Here is a 15,331-nt window from a genome sequence, read left to right as displayed (position 1 = left end):
AAGCTGCTAATGCTGCTTCCGTCGCCAGCACTCCATTTGGGTATTAGTAGAGGAGCATAGAAGAGCAAAGTCTTCAAACCCCTTAAATATGACTATGAGTCTGCTGTCAGTTCTGAACTCTGTATCTTGTCTAGGAGAAAGTATGTCTATACAAAGCCACCATTACAGCAATTGATCCAAGTAAAAGTAATAGGAATTTGTGTGAAAGCATAGTAAATGTCATGTTTAATTTATCTTACATTCTTTATAAACAATACCAGGTGCAGCTGAGTTAAAGGCACAAAACCCGAGATGATCAGTTTAAATCCCATGGAAGACTTCACATCATTGCTGGCTAGCCTGCACTAAATCCTTTGACTCACACAGATACCTTTCTTATCAAATTCCCCTGATCCCAAGCCAGTGTTTGCTTTCAAAACTGGTTTTCTCTTCTTATTATCAATGCAGCTTTCTTTTAAAGAATGATTAATAGTCACCTTTGAAACACCTAACTGCTGTACTTCCCTGAATCTACCTTGTAAATGAACTGAATCTAAGTTTTGAGTCAGACCTCTCGCTTCATCCCCCTAAGGCTTCCCCCCACCCCCACCTGTAGTCCTGGCTCCCATCTTTTGTTTAGAAACAGGAATTATGAGCAGTTCTTCATATATTTTGAAGGTATTGTACTATTACTCTACCTAGACCAGTTATCTCCTCCAGGCTCCTTGATGACATTTGCAAATGCTGCTGTACCGTAGCCTCCTATCCACCCCATTCATTTCTTCTCAGTGTTTGATCTCAGTAGCCTTTCCACATGACTTGGATCAGTAACTTATCCTGTTGAGTTCATGCAGAATCCACTATCACAAACAAGTAACCAAAGCACTTGTTTCCAGCCAATATGCTGGAATGGAAAGGCTAAAGATGCCATATTTAGAAAAACATAAGGTCAGTGTGCTCAAAGTGTCAGTGTGCTCAAAGTGTCAGTGTTGGAAGTGTCAGTATGGATTCATAAATGTTCTCTTTGAAGTCAGTGTGAGGTGTGTGACAGTAGGGACTGACTAAAAGTAAATATAGCCATAAGAGCTTCTTTGGGCACATCTGAACTGGGGAATTTTGGAGCATTTCCCAGTCCCTTCTGCTGAGTTCTCAGGCCAGACCATCACTGTTTGTTGGACAGAAACCTAAACACGTAAGTAGAGAGTGAGCCATCATGTGTTCCTCTCTGCTCTCCCATACGGAGCATGGGATCGGAACTTCTGTAACAGTTTCAGAGCATTTTTGAGAGAAAAGAAAAAAGAAAGAAAAAAGGAGAAGTCTGCTCAGTTCTCTCTGGATAATGCACGTTAATAGTGCAGCTACCAGCAGTGCTTTGGATCAGACTAGATCTGAACCACAAAGAATTGTTAAAGATGCTTTAAGAACTGTTCCTCATTTCCTCTTCCAGACAACTATCTGACTAATAAAAGAAAAAAAGATTTTTAAATGTGAGTCTTGTGGGTCCCTTCTGGCACAGGATATTCTATAATTCTATGATTACTGATTTTAACAATGTATTATTGCTGTCCTCTGCCATTCTACATGGGATGTTGTAAAGAAATAGGCACCAGGTACATTACGTTTTTGTAACTACATTGTAAGGTTCTGGAAAACAAAGCAGCCTCAGGAAAGAACAGAGATGAAGCCATACATGATTAGACTGAGAATGGAGAGCTATAGTGCTTTTGTTGTATACGTAACATCTTGTTTCAAAGCATGAGGGAGTCTTGTAAATCCCTGGACATGTGGAAAAGAGCACATTAGTGCAAGGTCATAATGATCATCTATAGTGACAGAATGAGAGAAAGAGTATATTTATTTTAACATTATTATCCTTAACTTAGTGAACAGTAACATTTCTTGAGGCCAAAGTACAAACAACACTATGTTATTCCATTGCCAGAATTTCATAGGATATTGTGAATTTATCTGCAAATGAGTCCATATACTACAATATTAAATTCAAGAATAAACTACCTAAAGAAAACTGATCTTTGTGTGTGGTACAAGAGCAAGACCAGCTTTGGAGCGGCTGGCTTAGGAAAGGTGTTAGTTAAGTGCAGCAAGGGAAATGCAGTTAAGACTCTTGGGTTCAGACCCAAAAGGATCTGAAGTCAGGCGACTGTCTCTCGGAGATGAAGTCACAGGGTATATCTAAGCCCCAGCTTATTATGAAGTAGCTTCCGTCCCTGGCAGCTGAGGAAGTCTAATTTTCAGCCCTTGGAGGTATAAACATGAGTCATAATAAATCTTGTAACTGCTGTGGGTCATTTTAGAGAAGAAAAACTCTGCACTGAGTTTCTTTTGAGATTAAGCTGCTCTCCAGGAGAAGATAAGGAAGATTTTGCTGTCTGTTCAGGGCTCTCCTCCGGGACCAAAGGCATGTAGCTCTGATTCCTGTTTCCAAACCGGCCTTGGTTATTTTTAATTAGATAGTCACTGACCAAAATCTGGAAGCTATCCAGGGAAATTTCACTGCCTCAAATGTTCTGTCTAAATAAAACATTAGGGAACTGCTTTACCAAGTCATGCCTAGTCCTTATGTTTCTCAGCTATCTCACCTATTGTGTATGTCTTCTACATCTAACAATTTGTTCACCATCTCTGACCTGGGAGCTAGATGACGGAAATGCTACCAGAAATAGCAGATTTCTAATACATAAAGGCTTTCAGTGGTACAACAGTTTTATAACATCACCCACATTTCATAAACGGAACATAAATTCCTTTGGCAGTCTCATGAGGGACATACACTTTGTCAGACATAACTTTCTAACTCCTTTTATGCTTACAGAACATAGCAGAATTTTTCACATGAAAGAATCATTCCCTCAGAGTAGTTTCACTGTCCATGTCAGCTGAAAAAATTCAGGTATGTTTTAAGGAAAAATGGCAACCTTGGTACTGGGTGAAGATAATTCACTAGAAAGTTGATTTTCAGTTTGAAATTTTTGAAAATACATTGCTATTTGCCATATCAGTACTTTGAGAAATGACCTTTGTACCCATCAAAGTGTAGCTGACTGTGTGAGGACTCTGATGCAGGTTCCTCTTAGGAGTGTTTGATGCCACCAGACCTGGTTGCTGCTTTTCATGGCACTGAGCAAAAAGTTGCAGCTGAAAATTCTCTGGACTCTGCTCTAGTCTTCCAAATCTTGCAAAGTAACTATTTACCTTTTCTGTTACATTTTGATGGTTTAAGTTTAAGCTCTTTTAAGTTTCTCTCAAGAGAAGAGGTACCATTGTGAATGCCTCAACTCAGACAGACAGGGGCGTTCTCTGCCTTGGCCTGTCTCTGCCTGCCTGCTGTCCTCACCTTCCCACTGAGATTGTTATCCCTCAGTTCTGAGCCTGTCCTCTCTAAAGGGCTTGGTCTAACTTTTAAATATCTAACATGTTTACTGTTGAAATAGGTGCTTGGTTAACTCAGGGTGAGCTCAGAAGAGAGCACTGACCTCCTCTCTCTCAAGCCACTGGTCCTGCTGACATAAGAGGAGAGGGTTCTTTGCCTCATGTCCCTCTCATTCCTACCTGTGCAGTCCTGCTCTCTCTCTGAGGCTAAGATCTAGCTCAGTATGCCAGCAGAAATTAACTATTTTTTTCATTTATTTCTGGATTTGTTTTCTGCCAGCTCAGTGAACTGAAGGGCCTTAGCATTGGGAAGAATAAGCAGCCAAATGAGCACATGAAAAGGTGCTTGGGCAGCAGGCAGGAGGAGTAGGACAGCCTCTTCTGCTAGCAGCATCATGGCATCATCTCATCGCTTTTAGTCACCTCCCAGTGCTCTGTGCTGCAAATAGGGGTTGCTCAGCAGCTGCTGCTTTATGATCTGATAGCTGAGCTCCTCCCAGGCAGGTGTGACTTCTGCAATAAAGACAGTGTGGGTAGAGAGCGGCAGGGACTGCAGGAACCACAGCAACCTTCCCAAAGCAGCCCATCCCCAAGGCTGCATGTGAGCCCCTCTTTGTTTTCTTTTATCTTGTACGCCCAATTCACAGGGATGAACAGGTGTTTAATGGACTTTCTAAAAACAGCCTTCACAATAAGCCACAAATTACAATCATGCATTCCAGGTGCTATTTTGGATGAAACCAGCTATAGAAGGATAATTTTGGAGAAGGAAGATGAGAAGATGAAGATAGTGAAGTTGTAATGAAATTGATAGACTTAATTATAGTATTTGCTTCTGTGAAAGCTATAATGTTGTCTAATCAGTTAAAAAATGTGGGAAGATGAAGGAGTTACTGTTTTGTCTATTTACCCTACTATTTTTAGGGTTTATTGAATAACGTATCTAGGATACCATTTAGAAGGTAAAGGTGTATATGGAAATATATAGGCTAATTACATGTTTGGAAAAAATACATGAAAATCAGAAAGCATGAAAAATTCTGGTGTTTTGGGCTGTGCATTCAAAGTTTATGTGCTCCTCTCCTTGAAAAAAAAATCAGTAGTCTGTTGTAGTATCCTTCACCATAGTAAATCAGAAATGTCCTCTTAAAGTAGAAGAACAAAGGATTACTAATACTGTTACTGTAACAAATGTCATCAGTATTGCACTGATACTGTGAAAGACTGTTGGGTTACTTGGAATCATATCCAGATTAATTTTTATGCTTTAGCTGATTTGCATCACTTGATAGAGCCAAGTTTGACCATTGAATTATTTGAACTTTATGGAGTTTTTCCCTTCTTTGCACTTATTATGGGAAAAGCAGCAGAGAGCAAAACATTTTTCCCAGATCCCAGGAATGGTGTTGCACATTTTATTTTCTCTTCTGCATTTCCTATGTTGTTATACCTCTTTAGAGTAGGTATCATCTCATTTGCATTAGTGGGCATAAAAAATATAGTCACTATAACTAGCATTAGTGTAAAAATTGTAAGTAAGTTACTTACAACTTCTTGGTCATCATTTTTTACTTTAGTAAAAAACTTTGGAGTGAAAACTATAAACACATGTACTGGAACATACACTATGTATTCCTGTTTTCCTTTATACTCTTGGCAAAGCTTGTCCTCTTATTCTAGACCCACCTGCTCCAGTGTAACTGAGTCAGCAGAAGCGATTGCTGTTGGTGCAGTTCTGTAGTTGCAGAGCATCCTCATGGGACTGCTTCTGCTTTAGTGACTTTTCCTCATCCTTTTCTCAAAGCAGTGCCTGAAGGATGAATTTTGCCCTTAGACGCTAAAACATAAAGATATTGATGAAGCCAACCAGTAGACAATTAGTTGTAATCTTCTAGTGTCCAGTCTGGTATTTCTCTTTCTCAGCAAAAGGCTCCAAAAATGTCATGGATGTAATAAGCCATGCTCAGGGCCACCGCAAGACAGGCTGGGATGCACAGTGTAATGCAGGAAGTGCCAAATATATAAACTGCATGGGTTCTGTTGACAGCATCATGCCTATCTATCCATATGCAATGGTAGCAAATGGGGATGGTTGTTTTTTTTTTATGTACTTCTGTGTTAAATTTTTCAGCTGAAATACACATTGGTTCTGAAGTTGCAACCCAAACATGTATCTGGTAAATATTATTAGATTCACTGATTTAAATATTTATTAATTTGATAATAGTTTTAGTAGTAATTATGTCTATGCTGCAACCCAAAAAAATACTAAAGCATATATTTTACAGTTAAATATGTGATTAAATGTGGGCATACTGCTGAATCAGGACTCAAGTAAGTGACTTTTGAATGGATATTAATCACAACAAAATACTGAACTGTAATGAGCATCTGTGTGCTGAGTCAAAGAGCAAACACATATGACCCCTGGAGTATTTATTGTATTATTATGAGGCTAATTAATGATATTTTGTTATGTTTCCTCCAGTGATATGTAAATTTTTGTGAATCTTACACTATTTGGATGTTATTGGGCAAATACCTCAAACAAAGGCTTACTACATTTTTTCACCCCTGATGCCTGTTGTTCAATCTGTAATCACATTCAGACTTTCCATTTTCCTTGTTTTTAAAAGTCTGATTCCCAGTAAAGAATGCCAAGTGTCTGTTTCCCGTTTCCAATTGTTCAAATTTGTTAGGAGGGATGATAAGCGCACAGAACATGTTAGTGAGGAATACAGCACTGCAGAGTGGACCAGCATTCATGGCACTTTTTTTGTGATCAAGAGTAGACCATGTCATATACCTTAATTTGAATGGGCTACAGCATGAATTAATTATTTATTTTCACAAGTGAATATAAGGAAGGTCATAAAACAAATTTCTATCAGTAACACAATGTAGAAAAGATTACCTTGTGTGATCATATACGTAATTTTGCTATTCGTCCTGGTCTTGTTATTTTAGATATGAAAAACTATGGACAGCAAATAGCAAGTCACCTTCAAAAGGCAGAAAGCATTTACTTCTCTGTCACAAAAATCAGTATGGAATGTGCCGCGGTCCGAGCGGGGGAGGGGAATGGGGCCACGACACGGCACGGATCCCAGACACAAAGGTGGGGTGCAGGTAGAATCTTTAATCCAGCGTGCACACGGGGTTTTTATCCGGAGGGAAAGGGCCAGAACACAGGGTGGAGCAGGAGACAGACAGACGGGGGGACAAACCAGGATTGAGCCGTGGGCAAAAAAGGGGGGGAGCACAGGAGGGACCAGGGGAGGAAAGGGCGAATGGGGGCTGTCTCCTGCTGCAGCTTCTCCAGCCAGTCGGCAGAGAAGACAGAGGTGCAGGGAGGTGAGCAGGCCGGGACATGCCCGGAAGATACAAATTCGGGGGAAACACACAATGTGTGAAGTCCATTCAATCGCTGTACATATTTTTCCATTTCCGGAATCGTTCCCATTCCGATTCCTGGTCCTCGACAGGAATGTAAAGGAGCATCCTGTCCTGAAGATGGGTCAAAGGGAAATACCCACAGGTATTGAAGTAGTACTTTATTTTATTTAACACTTTTTTCCCCCACATTTGCATTAATACGAATTTCCACACTATGTCACATAGCAATAATGTTTCTGTTCTAGTTCACAGATCAAAATATCTTCTCTTGGTATTTAAATGAGGTCAACAAAATTAATTGCCATTGCTTCCATGGGATAGTATAAAATATTCACAGGAAAATTAAAAACAATTTAAAAATTGTAAGAATCTAGGGTGATACTTTGAAACATCCAAAGACTCCTAGCATTTGACTGCATTCTAATTTTTTCTGCTATCTGTATTGATTGCAACAAACACCCAACTTTTCATAACATTTATTCCAAGCACTCCAAGCAGCAAATTAGCTGCAGTTACCTCATGGCTTTTTGCTTTTGAATAATAAAAACTGATCGATCTAAGGTAGTCTGAAGTCCAGTAGGATGTTGCATTAGTTGTACAGGATATTTGTGTGAATAAACAGGCCACTTATACTCTGGGATCTTGTCTGGTGTCAAAACATTTTTGGTAGCTTGTTTAATAATATTTTGGCTACAGTGAGCAATACAAATAGTGAGTGACAGAGCCCTGTAGTCTTTCATCAAGCCAGTGCAACTGGGACAGACTCAAGCAGTTTCATGGTTAATTCTAGATTCTGGTTTGAAAAAAAAAAGCAAATTGCTGGTGTTTACCAGTGATGAGGTAACATCAATGCTGACGTGTCTGAAGATGAGATGACCCATGAGAATAATTAAAATACTGAAACAGGAACTTATGTCAATGGAGATGGCTTGTCTACTAGCTGGGTGCTCATTCTTTAATATTTTCAGCAGCCTAGGCTTGTCAAGCAGACTGATTATATAGTTCAGCATTACGTGACTTAACCTTTTGTTCTTGAGAAGTGACATTTCCTTGAAAGCAACATGAAAGGAAGAAATAAAAACAAACAAGCTGAAAACAAGCTATTTCAACTGGATAGCCAAGACAGAAAGAAAACAAAAATCCCTTAAAACTACATTTATTTCAACTTCTAGTTAAAAAAATGCATACATAAAAGGTCAGTCATTCCACATATACATTTACCAACAAAACAATGTTCCCCTACCTTTCCACCAGTTCATGTGGTTATTTCTCTGATGGCAAATGAAAACCCTAGAAGCATCACCAAAAAAAAAAAAAATAAAACCAGTAAAAAATTTGTCCTGGTCAGAAAACTAATTAACGCTGTGCAGTCCCACTGCCCCTTGCAAGCCTTATAAAACCCCCAAAACATAGAGAGCTGAAGAAAAGGGTAATTGTTTTTTTTTAAAGGAGTACTTGGCATGTTGTCCTGGGATGTAGGTGGCACAGGTCCAAATACTCCTCTGATAAGTTTGAGAGTTCTCTCCCACTCCAGTGTTCTAAAACTGAGGACATTTTTCTGTGAAAGTAATTCTGCTTTGTACAAAATACTTAAATGACTATTAGGAGTATTAGCAAAAAAGTGAAGAGGCAGGAATTTCCTTTTTTCTTTTTTTTTTGCAAGACCTCTGAAATGTAAATTGTAGAGCTCTTCATGGTATGAGTAACATTCTGCTAATTGTGCAAAATCAAGAAAATCTTCATCAGAGATGAAGTCTCACAATAACTGCTCGTGGAAGCCTTTTAAAAGATAAGATTCTACCGTCTCTATTTGGCAGACATTTGATTTGCAACTCAGTTTTCCATACTGCTGATAAGTTGTGTCTCTGTTGCTTCTATCTCAAGAGCTGAGGCAGCACTGTCGTCTCCAGTGTTCCCTTAAGACTATCCCCAAGAGTGTATCAGGTCTTTGATGACTGCTGGCTTTGTAACACTCTTGGGGATTCCCCAGGCTCCCCTGGCTCCTTACGTAGCACTGGAGGAGCATCAACTGACGAGAAATAGGCATATTTATATGTGTTTTACATCTATCTTTCCACTTTTATAGGCATCAAAAATATCCTTTCTTTGTATGCATCTTTGGGTCATCTAGTGGTATGTAGACACTAAACTGACCAAAGATTAGAGCAATCTAATGAAGCTACATAGTTTTAACTGTGTAATGTCATCAGCTCACAGATTAAAACTGCCCTACAGCTCTTCCCATTTTGTATTCTCAGAGACTGACTGCACAGATGATGCAGTCTTGTACCTCAGCAATCCTCGCCGGAAGCAAAACTGTTTTAACTGTGATTGAAAAAATTATGACCTGCTTACTGAGACCTATCCTTGTTTTATCCCACCTTCAGCAAAACCTCCCCAGGTGACTGGAGCTTGGAATAAGCTGTCCTATTGTTCAGCATTGAATGAAACATGGGTAATGTTTCTGTCTTAAAGAGAAAGCTATTATTTCCATACAAATACCTGCTCATCGGGGAAGGAGGTGTGGGTAGTTGCTTTGTGTTCTGAAATGTATATCCCCCTGTGCTATCAAACATTGCCAAGGGCATGAATGAGGCACGACATCCTTCTCTGTTTGTTCTCTGTGCATGAAAAATGTGTATAAGCTATGAAATAAGTATTCCTAAAATAGCCCTTCCTTCTCTGTTTTTCTGCCATCACTTGCAGTTGCCCTTCAGGAGGGAAATGTCCCAGTTCTGTGTATGCATGGATTCTGTAGCATGCTGCTACTTCCATTTGTGTGTTGGGCCAAAAGATGATTGAGTGGACTTGACTTACGTGGAACAACAAAGCAACTGTTGGAAAAACTGTGCCTGGTCCCCAGTTTTCAGGTCATCATTTACCTGTGCAAGGGAAATGGCTAGATGAAATATCAGACATCTGATTTATCTGAGCAGTTGTCCTATCAAGGATAAGAGAGTGCTACTAATGTGTAGAGTCTCAACTTCTCCAAAGCAGCAAATGTATAAAAGCTGCCTTTTACATGTAATATGAAATAGTATTAACAGACTCTGGTCCTAATACAGTGGGGACTTCATTTTCCCCCACATATATAGGTGACATCTATTTTTAGCTATTAATAAACTTGAAATTGGATTTATCAAATAGCTTCTAAAAGCAACCATATGTCAAAGCTAAACTACTAATAAATTATAAAACATTAGGTAACTTCCTTGCTAGATGAAGTAATGATTCCCCACTTCTGGTACATGAGTTATTCTTTGCTTCAGCAGGAAAGATCTGTGATACTAGCACCATAAATGCAGGTAACCAGTTAGGATGTTTCCTTTTTAATTTTTTTTGTGGTAACTTTTATACTTAAAAAGTCCTCTGTCACCTTGTTCATGATTTTTGAAAGGAATATATTTGCATGCCTGTGATTCCTACACAGGAGAATAAAGCAGGCCATTGAGAGAGCTTTGTTGCCAAGTCCTAGCACAAAACTATAAACTTTCATTTTTAATGAAGATTAGTTTCTTTCTAAAAAAGTTGCACAGAAGGACTATTGCTCAATTTTGCTGGTTTAATGCTTCTGCAGTGCAAATACAGGTATCAAAATATTTAAGATCCATATGCTTCACACATAAATCTAAAATACAATTCCAGAGCAGCAAGGAGAAATATCACATGGGATTCCCTGGCATTTACCTTGTGTATATTATTATTATCTCAATAATCTGTACTTTTGAATCACATAATTTATTGATATTGTGCATTAAAAAGATCTCTTGTGACAAGCCACAATAAAAACGTATTCCACAACTCCTCAGGAAGGTAGCCAGGACCTATCTGCTGAAGGGCTTAAAATTACCCAGTCTGAAAGCATTTGATGTGATTTGGTGTAGCCTTGCTCCATAGTGACTTTTACCTGTACCAGTTTGGTCTGGATCCTCAGGGTATTACAATAACAAGAGTAATATCTGGGTGTCCTTTTCCCCGAGGAGGGGACTGCTTCCATGCCTGCGACCTCATGGTTTATTCCTGCCACTGGAGTATCGTCCTCTCCAACTAGGAGACCTCGCAGTCCAGGCATTGCAAGGCCCATACATCCTTTGTATCTAAATAGATTAGGGCAGGGAGAAAAAAGGAACAGTCACTATCTTGTTTTGTATTTTTTAGAGAATGAAAATGAAGATGTTTGTTCTGCTCCACTATATATCAAGCTCTAGAATTTTTATTTGTTCAAAACTCAGTCAGATGCTTAAAGATAAATAAATCATAACAGCAACTTCTTGTGTCAAATAACTCACCATGGCTTATTCTTCAATGAATTAAACAATTACAGCACTGGGATGACTATTTTGTAACTTCTCGGGGAATACCTGTCTTTAGCTGTCTCCTAAAGCTGCCATGCTTCTATGAGGCGTTTGAGTTTTGCAGGTGGATGTAAATGTCCTCACTATTCAAATCTAAGATTCATTAGTAGAAATAGAAATTACATATGCCAATTAAAATTATATTTGAAGGTGGATGGAGCAACTGATGCATTTTAATCTAACATTTTAATGTGATAGTTGACTGTATCAATACATTAAATTTAATATATAAAAATTTTGAAATAACTTCAGTTGGAAGAGACTCCTGGAGGTCATCAAGTCCAAGTCTCTGCTCGGTGCAGGCTACTTTCGAAATTAGAGCAGGCTTCTCAGGGCTTTGTTTATCTGAGTTTTAAAAATCTTCAAGAATGGAGATTCCACACACAAAAAAATAAAAATGTCTTGTAGGTTTTTTCTTGATGTCCAGTCACAATTTTCTTTACTGCAATGCAAAGCTGCTGCCTTGTGTCCCTTCACTGTGCAGCTATGGGGAGAATCTGGCTCTGTCTTCTCCATAATGCTTTCAGTGCAATTCTTTAGCCTTCTCTGTCTCAGGATCCCCTATCTCTTGACCTGAGAAGGTGACCACCTTCTAAAAATGACAGGGAGAGGACTCACAGTCATCATCTTTGACCTCTTGGATGTGTTCCATCCAGCCCCATGGATTTGCTGTATCCAGTTAACTTAAGTGGTCCCTTCCGTGACCCTTCTGGATGCCCAGCTCAGGAGTGTAATGCAGGAGCTGGGTGAACCTCTGCAATTGCTGTAGGACATGCAGGACCTGGGCTCCAGGCAAGTAGCAAACTCCTGAGACTGCTGGTCCAGTCAGAAGGTAAGTGTCTGCACAGAAAGGAATATCCAACCACTATTACCCATTACATCCTTTTTGTGACTGGTGACCAAGGCTCAGTCACCTTCCAGCACCTAAAAATCACTAGCTGCCACCCTCCACCACTGGGGAGGTTTTTGTCAGTTCCTGCTTTGAGGGTAGTCTCTGGCCATCTCTCCTTCAGCACAAGACAAGGCTTGGTCTCTTGCCTCTTCAGAGTGTCTGTGGAAAGTTGTGACCAACTTTTGGACTGTTAATAATCTGCTACAGTTATTTCTGTGACCATGATCCACATGATCCTATCACTCCAGAGACACAGGGTATCTTGCATCTAGGCTATTGCCATTAGGTAGGAGATGCCTGTGCTGCTCATGGTGGGAACAGAAGAAATGTTTGTGATTTCTGTTTTACACCAAAGCTTGTTTCTCAGGTCTGATTGGAGAAAAGTGAATTTGTTTATGTTGGTTACTTAATGTGTATGTAATGACTGTATAATGGATGAGTTGGTTAGGAATACTTCATCTGAAAGAAAGTTGAAAATGCAGTTGGTTTTATCCTGAAGTCTATTCTCCTATTCATTTGCTTTTGGAAAAAAGAATTAAGGCATCAATTGAACAGTCTTGGTCTCTTCCTCCTAGCAATGTTAGTCTGGGAGGGACAACATAATCGTCTCACAGATTCAGAGCACTTTGAGAGGTCATCACCTCTCAGCTTCAGAGACCTTTGACATTGTTTGTTCCAGATTTTTGAAGTCATAGTTTTGGACAATGGTGCAGTGGTGCAATTATATGAACAACAAAGTGAAGTGTTCCAAATAGACCTGTATTTATCATGCTATGTTTAGTCTGATGCATCTTAAATAATTTGTGGATTCTCTTATAAGTGCAGCCAATTATGGTAATTGGACCCAGAGATCACAAGTATACAGATCACTCTAGCAAAGTCTTGTTCTGTCAGTCAGGAGTGTAAACTTGTGACAAGTGAAAGGAGATTTTTGTTGTTGCTGATGTATTGTTCTCTAAGTGTCTAAATACTGAAGTGAAAGTCAGAAATAAATAGAGTTTATGGCTGTTGCCAGTACCACCACTTATTTTTCTAGAGTATTAAATATGAAAAGACTGTCTTAGGGTATTATTTTGAGTCACTTCAGAGCTAGATGTGCTGCTAATTCCAGTCTACATAAGTTTTTTTCCTCATAGGCTTGCCTAGTTACTCTATTTAGGCTGATAATTATATTCCTATGAAAGCTACATGGAGGGATTATAGTTCAGATGATAACTTTTAAAAGATTCATGTTTATAAGTGCTTGTTAATTGTAGGGCAATTATAATTAGTTCATGCTAATACAGATTCATGCTAACATTACACTTAAAAGTGTCATAATGGTTATCGTGTTTTCTTTCCCGGGTCATCAAAAAATTATCAAGCCTGTATTTCAGCTTTACTTGTCATGGTGACTTGGATAGAAGGAGTAACAAAGTCAATCATAGTGCATGGAGGTCAGCTATGCTATCTGGGGTTGTTGTAACGCTACACCCCTTCTTCTAGAGTTTCTGTCTCTTTAGTTTTGATTCAGATGTACAAAATAGAAAATGCAGACAGTAATTTCCTCATTACTTAAATGTCTGTCACCTTTAGATGAAAACTCTGCTGAGAAAATGTTGCTTTAGTTGTTGCTGCCAATGCTTCCTTTAATCATGGAAAGGGTTGTGGAGAATTTCCATTTTTTGAGAAGTAATGCAATCTGAAAGAACATATATTAGTATGGGTGTTGTAATGTTTTCCAAATATTTCTGAGGTTGTATTTGATATATGACCAACATGATTTATCTGTTTTCAGTGTAGCTTCTCCCATCCACAAAATCATCATGTTTTATTTATGTTCTTGATATCTAATTGGGAATGGTGGACTAAGGTAGAGGATGATACTAAAAACCCCACAAAACAGATGAATTATTAGCAAGTTCTGTTTTTACATTAAATTAACATGAAGGTTCACTGGTGTATATGTGAAACCGGACATTGGACAATAGCAATCTAGTAAAATCTTGAAGAAACATAATTGGAAAAGTCTCGGCCATCTCATCAGAATACAATGAAATAAACTGACAAGGCAGGCTTCTTACTCCCGCCACCGTGGGTGGGAGACATTTTGGCACAGACTGCCTTTGCAGCAGGGTGCAGCTCATCAGGGGCTAAGAGGAAAGGTGGTTTCCTCAGGAGGGCAGAGAAACCGACCACTTACAGGGAATGATTGAAAGGTCTTGCAAAATCTCTACTATTTTCAGCAGTACCAGATAGACAAAAAGATATCAAGTCTTAGTATTTTAATATTTTCTAGTTGTGCTAGCTTTGCCATTAGAAGCGGGGTCTGTGTTGCTCTGACAGGGAACACATATGGCTGTGAGGGCAGGTGCCTCTGGTCCTGTGCTCTGTTCCTCCAGAGCCAGATATTTCAAGGACTCATTTTAGGAGTAACTTGGAATTGTTACTGATGCTGGTGTAGGTTGTATCAAGAACAGCGTCAAGTGAGATACAGAAGAGACACACTGGTAATCTGAGGTTATCTTTTGAGTTTGCAGAAGAACAGAAACAATAACAGGTATTTATAAATACACTCTCTAGGTGCCCCTTTAAAAGCTTAACCAAATATAATTATGTTTGTGGGAGTGGAATGAAGTTCAGATTTGGTAGATTGAACCAACTGCATATTTTTAGATTGCTGAAGGCAATAACTTGATGCAGCACTTCACCACCTGGTTGCATAGAATCATTATGGAATCACAGAATAGCTTGGGTTAGAAGGGACCTTAAAGTTCAAACCCCCTTGTCATGGGCAGGGATACCTTCCACTAGACCAAGTTGCTGGCCAAAGCCCCATCCAAGCTGGCCTTGAACTAGTCCAGGGATGGAGTATCCACAACTTCTCTGTGCAACCCGTTGCAGTGCCTTACCACCCTCTAAGTAAAGAATTTCTTCCTAATATCTAATCTAAATCTCTTCTCTTTTAGTTTAAAACTGTTCCCCCTTGTCTTGCATGAGCCTGTCTGCTCTGAAAGAATTACTGTAATGCTCTAATGATTACCTTTTGATTTATGATGGTTCATGTCACCCAGCAGCTTCTGAACAGTAGACCTGGCCTACTTTTTACACCCTGTCTGAAGTCAGACACCTTTACAGACATAGTACATAATTAGCTGCTGTGAACAGCCAAATCCCTAATGCTTCCTTTCTGCTTAAGAAACAGCAGTGAATGGGTTCCAGAGAAGTAGGACCTTCTTGTAACATGTCAATGGGACAGAGACATTTAAAATCCTCAGGTATGAAATCCAAAATAGAAAGAAACAATAAAAAAAGGGAAAACAAAAATATAATATGCCTC

General features: G+C 39.2%; 1 protein-coding gene across 6 annotated transcripts in view; it reads left to right on the top strand.

The window, feature by feature from the left end:
• Positions 1–2,222: 2,222 nt before the first annotated feature.
• Positions 2,223–15,331, top strand: part of DLGAP2 (DLG associated protein 2) — a 399,013-nt gene continuing 385,904 nt past the window's right edge. For 5 of the 6 annotated variants that reach the window (XM_027640973.1, XM_027640965.1, XM_027640963.1 and 2 more), the window contains exons 1-2: positions 2,224–2,398; positions 2,813–2,890. In XM_027640973.1, coding sequence (XP_027496774.1) covers positions 2,870–2,890 — 21 coding nt within the window. In that variant the 5' untranslated portion in view covers positions 2,224–2,398; positions 2,813–2,869. Of the gene's footprint in view, positions 2,399–2,812; positions 2,891–15,331 lie in introns of all 6 variants that reach the window. The other variant, XM_027640961.1, reaches the window with a different exon arrangement.

Source organism: Corapipo altera, unplaced genomic scaffold (assembly GCF_003945725.1).
Source record: "Corapipo altera isolate COAL_440 unplaced genomic scaffold, ASM394572v1 46, whole genome shotgun sequence".
In the NCBI taxonomy this organism is placed as follows: domain Eukaryota; kingdom Metazoa; phylum Chordata; class Aves; order Passeriformes; family Pipridae; genus Corapipo; species Corapipo altera.
This window is presented reverse-complemented; position numbering and strand designations above follow the sequence as displayed.